The sequence below is a fragment of the Pelobates fuscus genome, chromosome 5 (assembly GCF_036172605.1).
Source record: "Pelobates fuscus isolate aPelFus1 chromosome 5, aPelFus1.pri, whole genome shotgun sequence".
NCBI lineage: Eukaryota > Metazoa > Chordata > Amphibia > Anura > Pelobatidae > Pelobates > Pelobates fuscus.
In genome coordinates, this window is record NC_086321.1 from 342145515 (window position 1) to 342164291 (window position 18777).

The window sequence follows — 18777 nt, forward strand, 5'->3', positions numbered from 1 at the left end:
ATAACTTACCCATGTCTGCCGGGATAGGGATTGTAGTGTGTATGTGTGTGAGGGGTGCAGTGTGTGTGAGGGTCGCAGTATGTGTATGGAGGGGTAGTGCGTGTGTGAGAGGGGTGCAGTGTATGTATGGGGTAGCAATGGGTATATTGGGAGCAGTGTGTTTGTGTGTAAATGGTGCAGTGTGTGTATTGGGAGCAGTGTGTTTGTGCGTGAGTGGCGCAGCGTGTTTTTGTGTGAGGGGTGCTGTGTGTGTGTATGGGGCAGTGAGTGTATTGGGGGCTATGTGTAAGGGGGGGCTGTGTGTGTGTAAGAGGGGCTATGTATGTAAGGGGGAGCTGTGTGTGTAAGGGGGGGCTGTGTGTAAGGGGGGGCTGTGTGTAAGGGGGGGCTGTGTGTAAGAGGGGGCTGTGTGTAAGAGGGGGGCTGTGTATGTAAGGGAGGCTGTGTATGTTAGAGGGGGGCTGTGTGTGTAAGAGGGGGCTGTGTGTGTAAGAGGGGGCTGTGTGTGTAAGGGGGGCTGAGTATGTAAAGGGGGTCTGTGTATGTAAGGGGGGGCTGTGTGTGTGTGTAAGAGGGTCTGTGTGTGTAAGAGGGGTCTGTGTGTTTAAGGGGGAGCTGTGTATGTAAGGGGGAGCTGTGTATGTAAGGGGGGGCTGTGTATGTAAGGGGGCTGTGTATGTAAGAGGGGGGCTGTGTATGTAAGGGGGGGCTGTGTATGTAAGGGGGCTGTGTGTTTAAGGGGGGGCTGTGTATGTAAGGGGGGGGGGCTGTGTGTGTGTGTAAGAGGGTCTGTGTGTGTAAGGGGGGTCTGTGTGTGTAAGGGGGGTCTGTGTGTGTAAGGGGGGTCTGTGTGTAGGGGGGCTGTGTGTGTAAGGGGGGGCTGTATGTGTAAGGGGGGCTGTGTGTGTAAGAGGGGGGCTGTGTGTGTAAGGGGGGGTTGTGTGTGTAAGGGGGGGCTGTGTGTGTAAGGGGGGGCTGTGTGTGTAAGGGGGGGCTGTGTGTGTGAGGGGGGCTGTGTATGTAAGGGGGGCTGTGTATGTAAGGGGGGGCTGTGTGTGTAAAGGGGGGCTGTGTGTTTAAGGGGGAGCTGTGTATGTAAGGGGGAGCTGTGTATGTAAGGGGGGCTGTGTATGTAAGGGGGGCTGTGTATGTAAGAGGGGGGCTGTGTATGTAAGGGGGGGGGCTGTGTATGTAAGAGGGGGGCTGTGTATGTAAGGGGGCTGTGTGTTTAAGGGGGGCTGTGTATGTAAGGGGGGTCTGTGTATGTAAGAGGGGGGCTGTGTATGTAAGAGGGGGGCTGTGTAGGTAAGGGGGGACTGTGTATGTAAGGGGGGACTGTGTCTTACCCATGTCTGCCGGGATAGGGATTGTAGTGTGTATGTGTGTGAGGGGTGCAGTGTGTGAGGGTCGCAGTATGTGTATGGAGGGGTAGTGCGTGTGTGAGAGGGGTGCAGTGTATGTATGGGGTAGCAATGTGTATATTGGGAGCAGTGTGTTTGTGTGTAAATGGTGCAGTGTGTGTATTGGGAGCAGTGTGTTTGTGCGTGAGTGGCGCAGCGTGTTTTTGTGTGAGGGGTGCTGTGTGTGTGTATGGGGGCAGTGAGTGTATTGGGGGCTATGTGTAAGGGGGGGCTGTGTGTGTGTAAGAGGGGCTATGTATGTAAGGGGGAGCTGTGTGTGTAAGGGGGGGCTGTGTATGTAAGGGGGGGCTGTGTGTGTAAGGGGGCTGAGTATGTAAGGGGGGGGCTGTGTGTGTAAAGGGGGTCTGTGTATGTCAGGGGGGCTGTGTGTGTAAGAGGGTCTGTGTGTGTAAGGGGGGTCTGTGTGTGTAAGGAGGGTCTGTGTGTAAGGGGGGGCTGTGTGTGTAAGGGGGGGCTGTATGTGTAAGGGGGGCTGTGTGTGTAAGAGGGGGGCTGTGTGTGTAAGGGGGGCTGTGTGCTTAAGGGGGGGCTGTGTGCTTAAGGGGGGGCTGTATGTGTAAGGGGGGCTGTGTGTGTAAGAGGGGGGCTGTGTGTGTAAGGGGGGGCTGTGTGTTTAAGGGGGGGTTGTGTGTGTAAGGGGGGCTGTGTATGTAAGGGGGGGCTGTGTAGGTAAGGGGGGACTGTGTGTGTAAAGGGGGCTGTGTGTTTAAGGGGGAGCTGTGTATGTAAGGGGGGGCTGTGTATGTAAGGGGGGGCTGTGTATGTAAGGGAGGCTGTGTATGTAAGGGGGGGCTGTGTATGTAAGGGGGAGCTGTGTATGTAAGGGGGGGCTGTGTATGTAAGGGGGAGCTGTGTATGTAAGGGGGGGCTGTGTATGTAAGGGGGGGCTGTGTATGTAAGGGAGGCTGTGTATGTTAGAGGGGGGCTGTGTGTGTAAGAGGGGGCTGTGTGTGTAAGAGGGGGCTGTGTGTGTAAGGGGGGCTGAGTATGTAAGGGGGGATGTGTGTGTAAAGGGGGTCTGTGTATGTCAGGGGGGGCTGTGTGTGTGTAAGAGGGTCTGTGTGTGTAAGGGGGGTCTGTGTGTGTAAGGAGGGTCTGTGTGTAAGGGGGGGCTGTGTGTGTAAGGGGGGGCTGTATGTGTAAGGGGGGCTGTGTGTAAGGGGGGCTGTGTGTGTAAGAGGGGGGCTGTGTGTGTAAGGGGGGCTGTGTGTTTAAGGGGGGGTTGTGTGTGTAAGGGGGGCTGTGTGTGTGAGGGGGGCTGTGTGTGTGAGGGGGGCTGTGTATGTAAGGGGGGCTGTGTATGTAAGGGGGGCTGTGTATGTAAGGGGGGCTGTGTGTGTAAGGGGGGCTGTGTGTAAGGGGGGCTGTGTGTAAGGGGGGGCTGTGTGTTTAAGGGGGAGCTGTGTATGTAAGGGGGGGCTGTGTATGTAAGAGGGGGGCTGTGTATGTAAGAGGGGGGCTGTGTATGTAAGGGGGCTGTGTATGTAAAGGGGGGCTGTGTGTTTAAGGGGGGCTGTGTATGAAAGAGGGGAGCTGTGTATGTAAGGGGGGGCTGTGTATGTAAGGGGGGCTGTGTATGTAAGAGGGGGGCTGTGTAGGTAAGGGGGGACTGTGTATGTAAGGGGGGGCTGTGTATGTAAGAGGGGGGCTGTGTATGTAAGGGGGGGCTGTGTATGTAAGGGGGGGCTGTGTATGTAAGAGGGGGCTGTGTATGTAAGGGGGAGCTGTGTATGTAAGGGGGCTGTGTGTTTAGGGGGGGCTGTGTATGTAAGGGGGGGCTGTGTATGTAAGAGGGGGGCTGTGTATGTAAGGGGGGCTGTGTGTTTAAGGGGGGCTGTGTATGTAAGAGGGGGGCTGTGTATGTAAGGGGGGGCTGTGTATGTAAGGGGGGCTGTGTATGTAAGAGGGGGGCTGTGTATGTAAGAGGGGGGCTGTGTAGGTAAGGGGGACTGTGTATGTAAGAGGGGGGCTGTGTATGTAAGGGGGGCTGTGTATGTAAGGGGGGGCTGTGTATGTAAGGGGGGCTGTGTATGTAAGGGGGGCTGTGTATGTAAGGGGGGCTGTGTATGTAAGGGGGGGCTGTGTATGTAAGAGGGGGCTGTGTAGGTAAGGGGGGACTGTGTATGTAAGGGGGGGGGCTGTGTAGGTAAGGGGGGCTGTGTGGTGCAGTGTGTGAGGGGATAGGGGGGCAGATAAAATATATATTTTTTTGTTTTAATTATTAAATAATAATTAAATAAATAAAGCTAATGTCCCCCCTCCCTTCTTACCTTTGCTGAGGGAGGGGGAGACATTGCTTTATCTTCCAGTCCCTGGTGGTTCTAGTGGGGGAGTGAACTCTAACCTGCAGCTCAGGCTAGAGTTCACTCTCGCGAGAACGGAGCGTTGCCATGGTAACGCTCCGTGCTCGCGAGAGGAGAACCCGGCGGAGCTGCAGGTTAGAGCTCCCCGGGTTCTCTCTCTCTCCCTCCCCTGCCGGCCGCCCAGCAATCTGCCTGTGTGGGCCGGGGAGGGAGATCACTGATCTCCCCTCCGGTCCGTGCAGGCAATCAGCAGGGCTGGTGCTTGGATAGCACCAGCCCTGCATGGGCCGGCAGGGGAGAGCCTCGGGCAGCAATATTTTCTCGGGGGGGGAGGCAATTGCCCCGTTGCCCCCCTCCTGGATCCGCCAATGGTAGACACATGCAGCCTCACCTATTAAAGGGACACTATAGTCACCAGAACAACTACAGCTTATTGAATTTGTTCTGGTGAGTAGAATCATTACCTTCAGGCTTTTTGCTGTAAACACAGTATTTTCAGAGAAAATGCAGTGTTTACATTACAGCCTAGTGAGAACTTCACTGGCCACTCCTCAGATAGCTGTTAGAGATCCTTCCTGGGTCATGGCTGCCTAAAATGCATTCATACATTCAGTATCTCCTCCCTCAGTATCTCCATGCAGACACTGAACTTTCCTCATAGAGATTCATTGATTCAATTCATCTCTATGAGGAGATGCTGATTGGCCAGGGCTGTGTTTGAATCATGCTGGCTCTGCCCCTGATCTCAGCCAATCCTATGGGGAAGCACTGTGATTGGATCAGGCTTGTTTTTTTCTGAGGCAAACAGCATGCAGATCTCCAGCTTCAGGCTTGAATACAGTAAGATTTCTATATCTAGGGAGGCATGAGGGGCCCAGGGGGACTAGATGGTGGTTTTAACACTATAGGGTCAGGAATACATGTTGGTGCTCCTGACCCTATAGGGATCCTTTAACTTTGGAAATTCCATAAATCCCCCTGTGAGGAGTGCTATTGGAATGTAGTGGTTTATGGTATTCCTGAATAGTAGGTGTCCACGTTTATGACCAGTTGCTTATACTACATAAAACAATCAAAGTGACTCTCCAGCTGATGAGAAGTTTCATCACCCAAAACAGTTCTACAGTTGAAGGCGGCAGCCCAACTGCAAGAGAGATCCCGCGACCAGCCCATGTTAGATCACGGTGCCCTCCAGAAATAAATAAATAAATGGATGTCTGCGGTCAGAGCATTTTGCTCCAGTTCTGTGTTTTCTGACTCATTCCACTGTTCCGTCTGTCTACCAGGCACAATCTGACAGGTCTATTTTTGGCTCGCATAGCAAAAATATGTCTGTACATCTTACATATGTATTTATTTATATATTGCACATATTTCGTACTTAATTATGCGTTTTGAGTGCCTTTTTTGGAATTGTATAAGCTTGAAGATTGTCTATAACACATTGGATTTTTTTATATTCATTGGAGTTTTTATGCTTGTAGAAGCATAAGAACATTTTATTTGAAGACTTGTCTCTTCGTGAGGGCTGGATACATTGATTATTTTGTTTTCTGTATTATTTATAAATATGTCTTCTAAATAATTTTTAAAGGCTAAGATAACTTATGGGGCTATTTTAAGTTCATATGTCCAGTTAAATCTGGAATAGGAATGTCATTAAAATCTCTAGAATGTAGGTGGATTTAGTCTACCACTGACTCTGTTAATCATTTTGTAGTTTCCGAAGGAAATAAAATATTGTATTATTGGTTGTAAAGGGAAGCACTGAGCATCATAATAACACATGCATTAAAACACAAGTTATAGTGAAAACAAACCGACATGGATCTCCTTTCATGTGCAAAAAGCCCACCCCTTACTCATATATGCCATGGCAGAATGTTTGCTTTCCTGCAGTTATGCCAAGTAGCAAATTGGGCAAATTGTCCTCAGTGTCCCATGTTTCACACTCTGTTGGCATTTTTCTATTGGTGTGGGCTGACTTGCTAGGTTTTTAGAGAAAAAAAAGTGTGACCGATTTGTTTATACATCTACTTATGCTAGAGTATATATTTGTACGTATTTACTACTTTGGCCCGGCAGGAATTGGAATGGTGGGTGGCCTTTTTGAGGGGGTATCTCCAATGATGACGCTATTAAATGGGCGAGCCCATCCCAGAAAGTAGGCGAGTGCACCAACTGAAGGGGCCAACTGTGGGCCTGGCATCAAGCACATCAGGCTTAGAGACAAGCTCCCAGCCAGCCACCCGCATAGAGGACCATGCAGAGAGCACTGCGGAAGTGGTCTCTGCAAGGTTCTAGTGACCACTTCACAGCCTGAGTGCATCTGGTGGTGCTCTTGCGCTAAGCTGCCCATGGACAGTTCCTTAGTGTGTCTCCAAATACGGTACTGAATTCCTTGGGTAGGGTACACCATGGAACTTAAGTGTGACTGCGGTACAGAACTACAAAAGGGATGGGGCTGGAAAGGGGATGAAGAGACCCACAGTGGGGTTCGGGGGAAGAAACACACAGAGGGGTTGGGGGAAAGGACACACAAAGAGGGCTAGAGGAGCTGGGAAAGGGTAAACGAGACAGAGGGGCTGGTGGAAGAGACACACACAGAAACTGGGGATGGGGAGAAAGAGACATGCAGTGGGGCTGGGTGGGGGAGAGACCTAAACAGGGACTGTTAATGGGGAGGAAGAGACACACAGTGGGTCTGGGACACACACACACACAGCGGCTGGGGATTAGGAGAGAGACACATAGGTTAAGGGAGGGTGGAAAGAGACACACAAAATGGGATGGTGGGAAGAGACATACAAAAAGGTCTGGGGAAGGGATGTACAAAAGGGACTCTGAGCTGAGACACAGGCACACAGAGGGACTGGGGAAGGGGAGACAGAGACACGCAAAAGGGACTGGGGGCAGATAAAGACATACAGGGCTGTAGAGGAAATGAATAATGCCCACTAGGGTATTTTAAATTGATAAAGAGATTTTGCGTCACCCTTTAAATATGTCATAAGTGCACATACTATTGCAAATCCTGGGAAGTGACATCCCCCCTTTAATATGGCATGTCAGTGTGACAAAGTCATGTAGAGGGAGCATTTCTCAGGAAAGACAAGGCAAGTCCTGAAATGAGATCCTGCTGTAGTTTTTTTTGGCCAAGAGGAAGCAGGCACACCTCAAAAAGAGTAATGCGAAATCAATAAAAACATTTTATTTACAAGGCTGACCCTAGCCTACCCTATGCTTCCTGGCTTTCCAAGCACAAAGAAAACATGTTTCCATGATACTGTCTGCCCTTTAAGAAATGCCAGGCGTCTGGATCTAAATATTAGTCTGTGGCTTGCTTCACTTTCCTGTCTAATGTGCTGAACTATAAGAAGGCAAAAAGCATGCTTAGTTCTAAGCTTTGGCAACTGGATAAATAAGTGATGTAACTCTGGCAGGAAGAATAGACAGTCTGTTCATTAACTCCTTAAGGACACATGACATGTGTGACATGTCATGATTCCCTTTTTTTCCCAGAAGTTTGCTCCTTAAGGGGTTAAAGGGACACTCCACTGCCCATATTAGAAAAAAATATATATATATATCACAATTTAGTAGATACCGCCCCAACAAACACTTGCCTTCATTTTCATGCATGTATTCATTGGGGGTATATCTTAAAACAATTTTCATAAGAACTGCAACCTATGCAAGCCCTAGCCTTTTTCCCCGGAAGAGACTTTTAGACCTCCCACAGGGAAATAGCCAATCAGAGGCTTCTCATTGAGAATCCACTGAAGGCCTGACTGGTCGTGCGCGCATGTCTTGTGTGTGCGTGTGTGTGTGTCAGCGTGTTTGTTTGATTGACAGCCAGTGGGTGTTTCACTAATTATTTATAAAAGTACCGATTTAGAATAGAAATCAGCACTTTTATAAACTGTCATTATTACGTGATACTCGTCACTCATCGAGCACGCCAGCAAGCTGAAGTGCTTTATGGGTGTGGAGTGGTTCTTTAAATCCGGAATAGTTTTTACATGCGATCCCAGCCAAACTGTCGCTATTTATGGCAAATTTACATATTGCAAATGTATACCGATTATTATTATAAAGTAAGTTATACTCTGATCTAATTTAACCCCTTAAGGACCAAACTTCTGGAATAAAAGGGAATCATGACGTGTCACACACGTCATGTGTCCTTAAGGGGTTAAAGGATCACTATGGGGTCAGGAACACAAACATGTACTCATGACCCTATAGTGTTTAACCCACCATTTATGTGGTTTGCCCACCTATAAAAGTTTAAAACTCACCTTATTTCCAGCGCCACGCAGGTCTGACGGCGATGGCTCCGCCCCCTTTGTGACATCTTCGAAACGGACGCTTTTAAGCCAATCCAATGCTTTCCCTACTTGGCTAAAATCCACACGGGGGCGGGGCCAAATGCCGTTTTGGCCAATCAGGACCTCCTCATAGAGATGCATTAAATCAATGCATCTATATGAGGAACATTCAGCGTCTCCATGCAGAGCGTGGGGACTCTAAACGGCAGGGCTGCTTACTGTGCCATCTAAGGAGTGGCCACTTGGAGGTGTCCCTAGGGGCATTTTCATGTAAAGACAGTGTTTACATGAAAATGCCTGAAGGGAAATATACTCACCAGAACAACTACATTTAAGAGTCAACTTTTTTTTTTTTTTCATCTGGAAAAGTCAAGGTTTGATTTACCCTTAGGAACAAAAGATCGTAATATAGCAAATCTACAACTATAAAACGTAAAAATATGTTTTACTACAAGATGAACATGGATTATTATTACAGATGTATTCCATTGTACTTGTCTTCTAATTTACTCCTGGTGGTTCATTATGAATCCAAACTCAGAAGAAAGTATAGAGAACTCATCGATATAAAAACCACAAATACACATTTATATAAATATTGTAAAACATATCTAAAATCTGAATTGGCATAAAAGAAACAAAGCTTCAGTTCTGTTCGTAATGGATCCTGGCAGGTTTTGGATACATTGTGTATGTGTTGGTGTGTTGGTGTTGGTGTTCTTGAGATGAGCCCATTTACTTGGGTTATACCTCCTCTGAGGTTCTCTGCAGAGCAAAGATAAAGGGACATTCCACTCTCCAAATAAAAATAGAAATATACATCACTGTTTATCTGATAGACTTCCAATGAAAACATACATGCAATTTACCTATACAATTTTTTTTTTAATTGGGGGAAATCTAAACATAGATTGCAAAAGCTGCAGATCTCTTGTCTGAAGCCTTTGCAAGCCCTGCCACTTTGGACCAATCCCAGACTTTCACAGACTTTGCAGCTCAATGAGAAGTCTTTACAAGTCAGGTGTTTTGGGCAATTAGCTGCCTCTTGAGTTTAGCTCCTTTGAGCTATACTAACAGGAAGTAACAGGGACGGTTTTCTGATTGACAGCTGAGGGGGTGTAAACAAGGTTAATTTATAACTTTATAACTCTTCAGCACACACACACACACAACAACAACACATACAGGTATATGCACTTTCTATGTATATGTAATTTTTGCCCAATCTACAGAGTGGGTGTACTTATTGATAAACGTGGGAGAATACATGTGTTTTTTTCTCTGTAGTATGTTAATGAATAAGTGACTGCCATTGTGCTGCTAAATTGTAGCTTCCTAATTTCATACAAAGACATATGCAGTGTTTCATTTGCTCATTCACTGCTCGAAGGAGTTCTGATAATTATAGTTTGAGCTGATTTTGCAGAGGCTGTTTGAAATGTAAAATATAAAGTCATCATTGAAGAATGTGAAGAGCATTACAGATGTTAATACTGGCATCCGACGCGGGCTTCTCTTACGCCACAGAACAGAGGCAGCAGCTGTGATTGCTTTGGTTAATTTAAGTGCCCTAGAATTTTATGAGAGGTGTAGCGTTTATTCATATGCGCTACAGTACTAAATGCTTCAATGCGGCATGTTGTCTTTTGTATCAACACAATAAATCTAATTCAATCATTGTAAAGGGTAATCACCTCCTTACTGGGACATTGCTGACACATAAAATATAAAACATTATTATGTTATTATAAAATATTATTATAACGGTTAACTTCACTTCTTGGTAAACTCTTTTAGTGTTACAATTCATTGTCATTTTTAACATTCTCTTAATGTTTACTAATTTCATTTGATTCAGAATTTAAGCTGCTAGAAGCCCCTTCTGAACAGTTGTCAGGTCTTGCCTCTTACTCCCTCACCACAGCTCGCCGAGGTGCCGCCAAGGTCTACGGCGAGGGTCGGCTCAGCCGGTCCTCCTCAGTAACTCCATGTGTGGTCCTCCTCTGTAGCTGAATGTGTGGGTCTCTTTCAAGTGCCAGACCCTGTTGCAAGTGGAGCAGCCCGGATGCTGCTTATCTTGGCTGTCTGAGGTGGCCGTTGACTCACCCTTACGGCCCACCTCCATATGCATTCGCGCACTGGATTATGTCACCCTTACAGAGAAATGGGGGTTTGACATGACACAGGGTGCCTCTCTTCCCCCTATATTTGGTGCAGTCGCCCATTCCTCCTCGCTCAATTGTACTGTGCTCCCCTTTCCTATTTGTGTCCTTACTAGTTGTAACTTTTTGCCTGACTCATTGCTTATGACGCTGTGCTGCCTAGACCAACCTTTTGCCATTCTGACCATGTCTTTGTTTTGCGCCAACTGGTACTTCACCTTGGTTTCGGATTTGCCGCCATATTAATGCATTCTGAGCTCCTATTACAATATCCTGACAACCGTAGACATAAAATCTTATGTTTGTGTTCTTTATTACACTTTCCATCATTTCAAATGACCAAATCAGCTTGCTTCTGTTTAGAGGTGTATAGCCAAACAAAAAACTGCCCCTGGGATGTTTGGTTGCCTTTGTCCAAGGGGCATTACCTAAAGCCCTATGCACACAGGTATACATTTAATAAGGCATGATTACCTTGGCATACATAACGAGCCACACATACCTAATTAGCAATAGACACACAGCTATCTAGACACACACTTAAACAGACATAAACCCACGCATACCTTGAACAACACAATACTCTCATGTGTCTTTCACACATATACTTTCTGTCATGTAATAGTTGTAAAGAATTTACGTTTTGGAAAGAGGAGAATGGAAACTTGGTGTGGCAGGGGTTTGGGAAGAAGTTAAAACAAACCACAAAGTGCCTCCAGAGTAAAATGTAACATATAGTGAAACTATGCAAACTACAGAGAATTAAGGGGAAAAGTGAAGCTAGACTTTAGTTATAAGGAGTATTCTTAGAAACATAGAATGTGACGGCAGATAAGAACCGTTCGGCCCATCTAGTCTGCCCAATTTTCTAAATACTTTCATTAGTCCCTGGCCTTATCTTAAGTCTAGGATAGCCTCACGCCTATCCCACACATGCTAAAACTCCTTCACAGTGTTAACCTCTGCCACTTCAGCTGGAAGGCTATTCCATGCGTCCACTACCCTCTCAGTAAAGTAATACTTCCTGATTTTATTTCTAAACCTTTTGCCCCTCTCATTCAAGACTATGTGAACTGAATAATTAACTGAAAGCCAGATGTAATTATTTAATTTGTACAAACTATTTAGAAAATACATGTTCAGTATTTTATTGTGAATTATACAGCTGTGCATCTCTGTGACTCTATGCACTAAGCATTCTCGAGTTCTAGAATCCTGCCTTGAAGTAAACGCCTTAAAAACAAAACCTTTTGATCATACAACAAATGAAATGACATTGCATTATGTATGCCAAGAGACTGGAGAGACATTATAAAACAATATTGTATAAAGTGCAAATTCATTCAAAGAGCATATTTATAATGTAAGAATAGAAAAGCTAACCTTCATTAACCTTGCGTCTACTAAGATCAAGAATAACAACGTTAAATGATTTACCTTTTTTTAATTATATTTAGCTTCATTAACCTTCAAAGGCATAATGTCGTGTTAAAGGCTCGTTAACAATGTGTCATTAACTCATAAATGTGGTGTACAAAAACACATTTAAGCCTAAATGCATTAGTCTTTTTGATTAATCTGTGTGTGTAAGAAGCCAGCGTATAACCGAACTGTTCTTTTTGGAAAAATTTATTTAACGTTTTTTTATATATTTTAGGCAGACAGGAACAATATGAACGTATAGAGGACATGTAAAATATACCTGGGAATTTATAATGGACATTTTATATAAATCTCTCTCTCTCTCTCTATGTATATTCATTATAGCAATGAGCAGGTACTTAGATGTATATAGGAAAGCTTATGTAACAATTTTCAGTACACATCTTTTGACAAGCAACTAATAGTGCACTAACATATTTAAAGGGGAAATGTAAAAAAATGAAATGTAATAATCTAGGCACCACTACCAATGTATCTCACTGTTTTGTCAAGTGGTTAAAAAAAAAAAAAAAAAAAAGCCTCTCCTAGCAGTCAAAGCCATTTCTCCTTTATCTGGTTGTCTGTATGGTTAGCTGACGTAAACCATACCTGCCAATCCTTGCTTCCCGGGATGGAGGTGGTCAGGGAAGAGAGCAGGCCTGTGCATGGCAGGGATGTGGACTTGAGTCGCATGACTCGGACTGACTTGGACTCAAGTCACAAACTTGATGACTTGCAACTCACTGAAGCCAACTGCTCCTTGTTCAATTTAGTCTGTATTGAGTTTAATAATATTGTGTGTATCCGTGGGAGTGTTTCAGTCATGGAGTCATCACACTACGGCCCCATCATGCATAAATGCTTGTATGACCGACTTTTGGCCAATTTAATCTTTTGCAAGTTCAATGCATAATATGTTCCAAAGAAAAGAAAACTCACTGTCACTGATTCAAAAATTCATTCCCTCGCTCATATTGATTCTCTCTCAAAGTATGACAGCACAGCATTTTTCAATTACTTGGGTTCTTGGCAGTTGTGTCTTTTCTATAATAATTGTGTTACTCTCATTTATCAATAAATACAGGTTTTTTTCACTGTTTGTCCTTACTAAGTATATGTCACAATTTCAGATTTTGAACCTCACATGGAATTGAACTTGTAAACGATAAACATATTTTAACCATCTTTCTGAGTAATTAATACTCTGATCTCTGAAACTAAATTATGCAAAGAGCACAAATTACCTGTTGAACATTAAAGCTGAGGACTTGACTTAGGCTTGCCTGTCTTGACTCGGGACTTACAAATACTCTAGACTTACTTTTGACTTGCAAAACAACAATTACTTGGTCCTGCCTCTGGTGTACGGTGCGGGCTGGCCTGTCAAAGGGGGGGAGGAGGGGAGTTTGTCTGTCAAAGGGGTTGGGACAACCCTAAAGAGGGCAACGAGGCTGACTGACAGCGCTCACCCCTCAAGCAAACCATGCACAGAGTACTACTAAAGCAGTCTGTGCATAGTCTTAGTGCCAAGTCCCTGCCTGCGTTTTGAATTGGACTGGCACATTTCAAAATGTGGGACATGTCCCCAGTACCAATTATTGTTGAGACAGTGTCCCAAAATACGGGACTGTCCCAGCAATTTCAGGACTGTTGGCACCTATGCTAACTTCTCTGTCCAGCTCTGGATGACAGTGATTGGCTGGGACTGGGCTAATGAGTGAGCTGTAGTGATTTTGGTTCTTAGAATGCCCCTTTTATATGAATGCCGCTTTGCCCTTTAGTATGAAATCATTTGGGCTTTTAACTCCAGATTCTCTAAATGAGATCACTTAAAAAACAAATGCCCTTTCAATGAGAGAGAGTCTCGACTCTAAGTATCTTCTAAGCAGTGTCTATTTAGCTGCTGTCTGTGTTACAAACCGTTAGGCAAGCCTTCCTCTGACCATAGAATACCCGGGAGCACAGCACTAGTTTGCTGAAGTGTTTATGGTATCAGAAGTGATCTCTCCTTAATATAAGTTAAACTGTTTGCTGCCTCTCTTCTTCTGGTATGGAAAGTCTAAAACTTCTGCTCAGAGCTCATCTTAGATCCGGGAGCAGGGAATAACACCCAGCCGACCCCGGGTAAGAAGTCAAACCGCTGGCAAATAGTTACATTGGGGGGATTCCGGGGCACTTCTGACACCATAACCACTACATTGCGCTGTAGTAGTTTTGGTGCTTGGAATGTTCCTTTAATGTTACAGTTAAAGTGAACCTATCATAATGGAATAATATTTACAGCTTGAAACTAATGCATATATATAGTCATATAGCTTAATTATAGATTTGTTTCCTTTAAGAGCTGGTATATCAAAACTACATTTTCTGTCCATTGTGCCAAGTGATCCTGTTACCTCTGCTTTATTGACCAGACTAGGGTACATTTTCACAAGCAGGATAATTCTCCACCACGATTCCGGCATATACAGCTCAAAACATGCTTGCGATAGGCGTGATCACAGCAACTACAGTGCATGCATTATCTGCATTGTTCTGTCACTCGGCGGGCTATGCCATCCATATACTATAAACTACCCTTTCTGATGTTAGGGTCTACCTTAGGATTACTTTAATGTTCAAAAGTAAAAAATGTTTTGTCTAAATAAACGTATTTATCTTCTGGCATGTGAAATCAGACAGGTTTTTTGTAGATTACCAATAAAGAGGGTTCAGCCTAACTACATAAGACTCACTGCACATTTTTTGAGTAAATTTCTATAATCCTTTCATTTAAAGTGTTACCTTTTTGGGATGTGTTTAATTTTTTTTCCACTTTGCAAAACCAATTTTATAAGCAGTTAATCTGTTGGCATGTCAGTTGAGAGTGGCAGGATTAAGGGTGATGTAAAGAATTTATTACCCATAAGACGTTGCTTCATAATGTTCGACGATGTAGTTCTGAATGTCTATTCAAAGGAGACCTGTACAGATGTTCACGCTATATAAAGCCTTCGACAAACCAATTTCCTGTTAGGAACTGCTCTTAGACTTCCTTTAGAAATGCAGTTGCTGTACATTGGGATTTACATATGTCCACGGTTGAGAAACCGGTATGAAGTGAAGTAAAAGTTGTGAATTAAGGATATACTTAATTAAAGCTACAGTACGAAACACCATAAGTAAATGCGTTCCTAGAACAGGTTACAGAACGATGATCTCTCTCATTGACTCTCTTTATCCTATTCATTATAAATTAAATGATTTGCAAAATATCTGCAAGTGTATGCCACTTCCCCCACATAGCTGTCATGGGGGAAACATATACCCATCTCAAATCTGGGAAATTTAGATTATCTCACTCTGAGCTTTGTATGAAAGAGCCGGTGAAGTAGCTTTGTGCATGCGTTGCTGTAAGTAGTTTCATTCATGAAAAACCATAGCTGTTTCGCAAGTAATAGCAGTAAAGCCAGCTGGACTTTATCATTCAAGTACTTTTCTCCTGTTCAAAACAATGGAGCACTAGAATTGGCTGAAAAATATCTGCTAAAGAGGCAAAATCAGAGGAGGGTATCTTTTTACCTCTATATCTCTGTTTGTTTTTATGATTGTAGAAGAGGTTGAAGTCCGCTCAAACGCAAATCTGTGGTAAAATCAAGTTTTGTTTTTTTCCAAGTCAAATTAGTTATCTATATATGGGATATATAGTTCTGTTTTGCATATACGTCTTTTTTTTTTTTCTTCAAACTATTTTTATTGAACAGTGTTTTGAAAAACATTTCTCATTAATTTTGGTACATAAAGAAAGCAACATTTAAAAATAGAAACAGAAGTAGAAACAAGAAGGGAAGGTAAACAAAAATTGAAATCAAGGGGTAGGGTAATATCCAAATGCATAATAATCAAATAGTTGATTTGTTCCTGTCACTATAATACAGAGAGTAATATGACCCAATATAATGTCTACAGGTTAAACTTTCCCAAGCGTCCCAATGAAACCGCAAATTGACCTTTTCAGGTGCGGGTTACCACAACGCCGGACGTCTTTCTTATTTGTTTTTTAATTGAGAATTTTTACCTCGTATCTTATTCTATCTGGTGATGGCTTTTAGTGGGCAGTTAAATAAAGAAACTGATAACCTCAAGAACAAATACACACAATGTTTCACAGTGTATAGTACAGAACTGCCATGCTGTAATCATTTTTAATGAGGTGCTCCTTTCCCTTTAAATAAACTGTGGTCCTTAGATGTCTTCTAATATTACTGCACTTTTTCTTTTCAATTCAGGCATTTACAGGACAGAGCGAGATAAAGGCACCTTGTATGAATTAACCTTCAGAGGAGACAGACTGCAAGAATTCAAACGTCTGATACTGTTCCGGCCATTCGGACCTGTCATGAAAGTCAAGAATGAGAAGCTCAACATGGCCAACGTCCTTGTTAATATCATTGTCCCTTTGGCAAAAAGAGCAGACAAGTTTCAGCAGTTCATGCAGAATTTCAGGTTAGAATACATTACTGTCTATGGATTTATGATGAGCATGCCAAAAGCAGAATATAAGAGGGATAGAGAGATAGTGTGTGTGTGTTATACATGTAACATAATGTATTTTATATTAAAGGGACACTATAGTCACCAGAACAACTACAGCTTATTGAATTTGTTCTGGTCAGTAGAATCATTACCTTCAGGCTTTTTGCTGTAAACAGAAAATGCAGTGTTTACATTACAGCCTAGTGATAACTTCACTGGCCACTCCTCAGATGGCTGTTAGAGATCCTTCCTGGGTCATGGCTGCCTAAAATGCATCCAAACATTCCGTATCTCCTCCCTCTGCATGCAGACACTGAACTTTCCTTATAGAGATTCATTGATTTAGTTCATCTCTATGAGGAGATGCTGATTGGCCAGGGCTGTGTTTGAATCATGCTGGCTCTGCCCCTGACCTGCCTCTTTGTCAGTCTCAGCCAATCCTATGGGGAAGCATTGTGATTGGAATCAGGCTACCACTTCTGATGATGTCAGCAGACTGCTTATTTTTCAAAGTCAAACAGCATGCAGAGTTACAGCTTCAGGCTTAAATACAGTAAGATTTTGCTATATTTATGGAGGCATGAGGGGCCCAGGGGGGCTAGATGGAGGTTTTAACACTATAGGGTCAGGAATACATGTTTGTGTTCCTGACCCTATAGTGATCCTTTAAAGGAAGCATTCCATGCATCTTCAGAAAATATGACAATATAAATTTTCTTTTGCTGTTTTAAATGTTTCCTGACCATTGTCATGGTTCCATAGGTAAAGGAAAATGGTCTGTTTCCTTCTGAAAGGCAAGACATGAAAACATGTAGCTTCCTTTCCATTGAAGTGTAAGGTGTAACCATATATGAAATGTGTAGCTTCTCAAATAGAGGTCAGTTTTATAGCTGGTGCAAGGATAATCACTCGATGATACACTGGTTGGCCGCTTTACTCTTTCATAACCTGCTATAGCACCCTAATGCACAATTAAAACCTACAGCCCTAGAAATCTATGGGAAAGGGAAAAAGTCCTATTCAGTGCTGGCAGGGTCCTGCAAAAGAAAGTCATATAATGCCAAACAAAGTTGGCCTTCCCCCCTTACAAAAAAAAAAAACAGCTTTGTATTTAGTAACATAAAAGAAGAGTTAACTATTTGCGCAGATAGCTGTATGAAAGAAAAAAAGAAAAGAGATCTGAAATTCTTAGCCCCCAGCATTGTGACATAACCATGTAGTAAGCTGTAATTCATTTGTAGACTATGAATCATGTTGATGTCACAATGAAAGGCAGACAAAAAGTTTTCTTACATTTTTTAAATTTTCTTAAATATTTAAGCCATGTCACAGGTGCAATGGGAATAGATTTGTGCATTTTATAAGGCTCTTATAAATATATATTTGTATAAGTAAAATATACGGTAATCATTTTATGCACTTTTACTGGAATTTTAAAGGGACACACTCTGTATATGTATTGTTTGGTATAATAATTTAATATGTTTCACCTTATTAAATTGGCACTTTAAAAATAAATTTATACAAACTTAAAAAGGATTTTTAAACAATATATTTTATATAAAACTCAGCGCTCCACCATATACTTCACCCATGTCACAGGAGTTCCTTTAATATAATTCCCACACACCAGAATATGAAGCTCCTGATTGGCAGAGCCTCTTTCATTCCCTGCCGCTGATGCTTCCCTGTACATTATTCAGCAGTTGCAGGAACATTTTATGTTTGTGTATTTTTTAACGTGAGTCTTTTCGCAATGTTTATTTTAATGCATTATATATATACTGCTGTAACAAAATGTGGATGCTCCCACTTGGTCCCTTTAAGATCAATACAACAGAGTCTTCATATATATTCTATGTCCGTGTGAGCCACTTCAGCCTTGTATGCTTTACAATAAGGTTAACGTTTTTCCTACCTTATTTGTTTTGAAACAGTTAATGTTTAACACAGCTGTCTTTTCCTGTGTTCGGCTACTGCTGAGGCCTTTACCGTCAATTCTCCTGATTGTAGTTCCTGGCATAACCACATAAATCTTGGAAGATGACAATGTTTGTTGAGAGATCTGACTTGTGGTTTATATTGATGTTATAGTGTAATAGAGAACAGAACATTGCTGAACTTTATGACCAGCCAACAGTTCGGAAAAACATAGTACCGTCTGTTGAATGCCAGGATAAATGTGGTCACTCCCAGCATTATTGTAGAAAACCTGAGGATATTAATTAAATGCTATATTCTCTATATTTTACTAGTTGGAAAAAATTGGGGAAAAATCTAAAACAAATTGTTAAAGGTATGCTATAGTGCCAGGAAAACAAACCTGTTTTCCTGGCACTATAGGGTTATTAGGTCCCCCCCTCCCTCGGAGCCTCCCTCCCGCTGGGCTGAAGAGGTTAAAACCCCTTCAGCCACTTACCTTAATCCAGCGCCGGTCTCACTCGGCGCTGGTGACCTCTCCTCCCCTTGCCAACGTCAGCTCCGGAATGGAGCCAAATGCACATGCAGGCTTAAGTGGTCTGGGTGCCTATAGTGGTCCTTTAAATGTGTTAAAAGTGTTAAAAGTGTTGCAGAACAAAAATTTGGGTATCATTAGGCTTTGCTACAGACAAGTAAGCCTTTA

The 18777-nt window shown here is 43.2% G+C and overlaps 1 protein-coding gene across 3 annotated transcripts in view; it reads left to right on the forward strand.

The window, feature by feature from the left end:
• Window positions 1-18777, forward strand: part of CSGALNACT1 (chondroitin sulfate N-acetylgalactosaminyltransferase 1) — a 369464-nt gene that overhangs the window by 276499 nt on the left and 74188 nt on the right. For all 3 annotated transcript variants that reach the window (XM_063455808.1, XM_063455810.1, XM_063455809.1), the window contains one exon: window positions 15908-16124. In XM_063455808.1, coding sequence (XP_063311878.1) covers window positions 15908-16124 — 217 coding nt within the window. The remainder of the gene's footprint in view (window positions 1-15907; window positions 16125-18777) is intronic.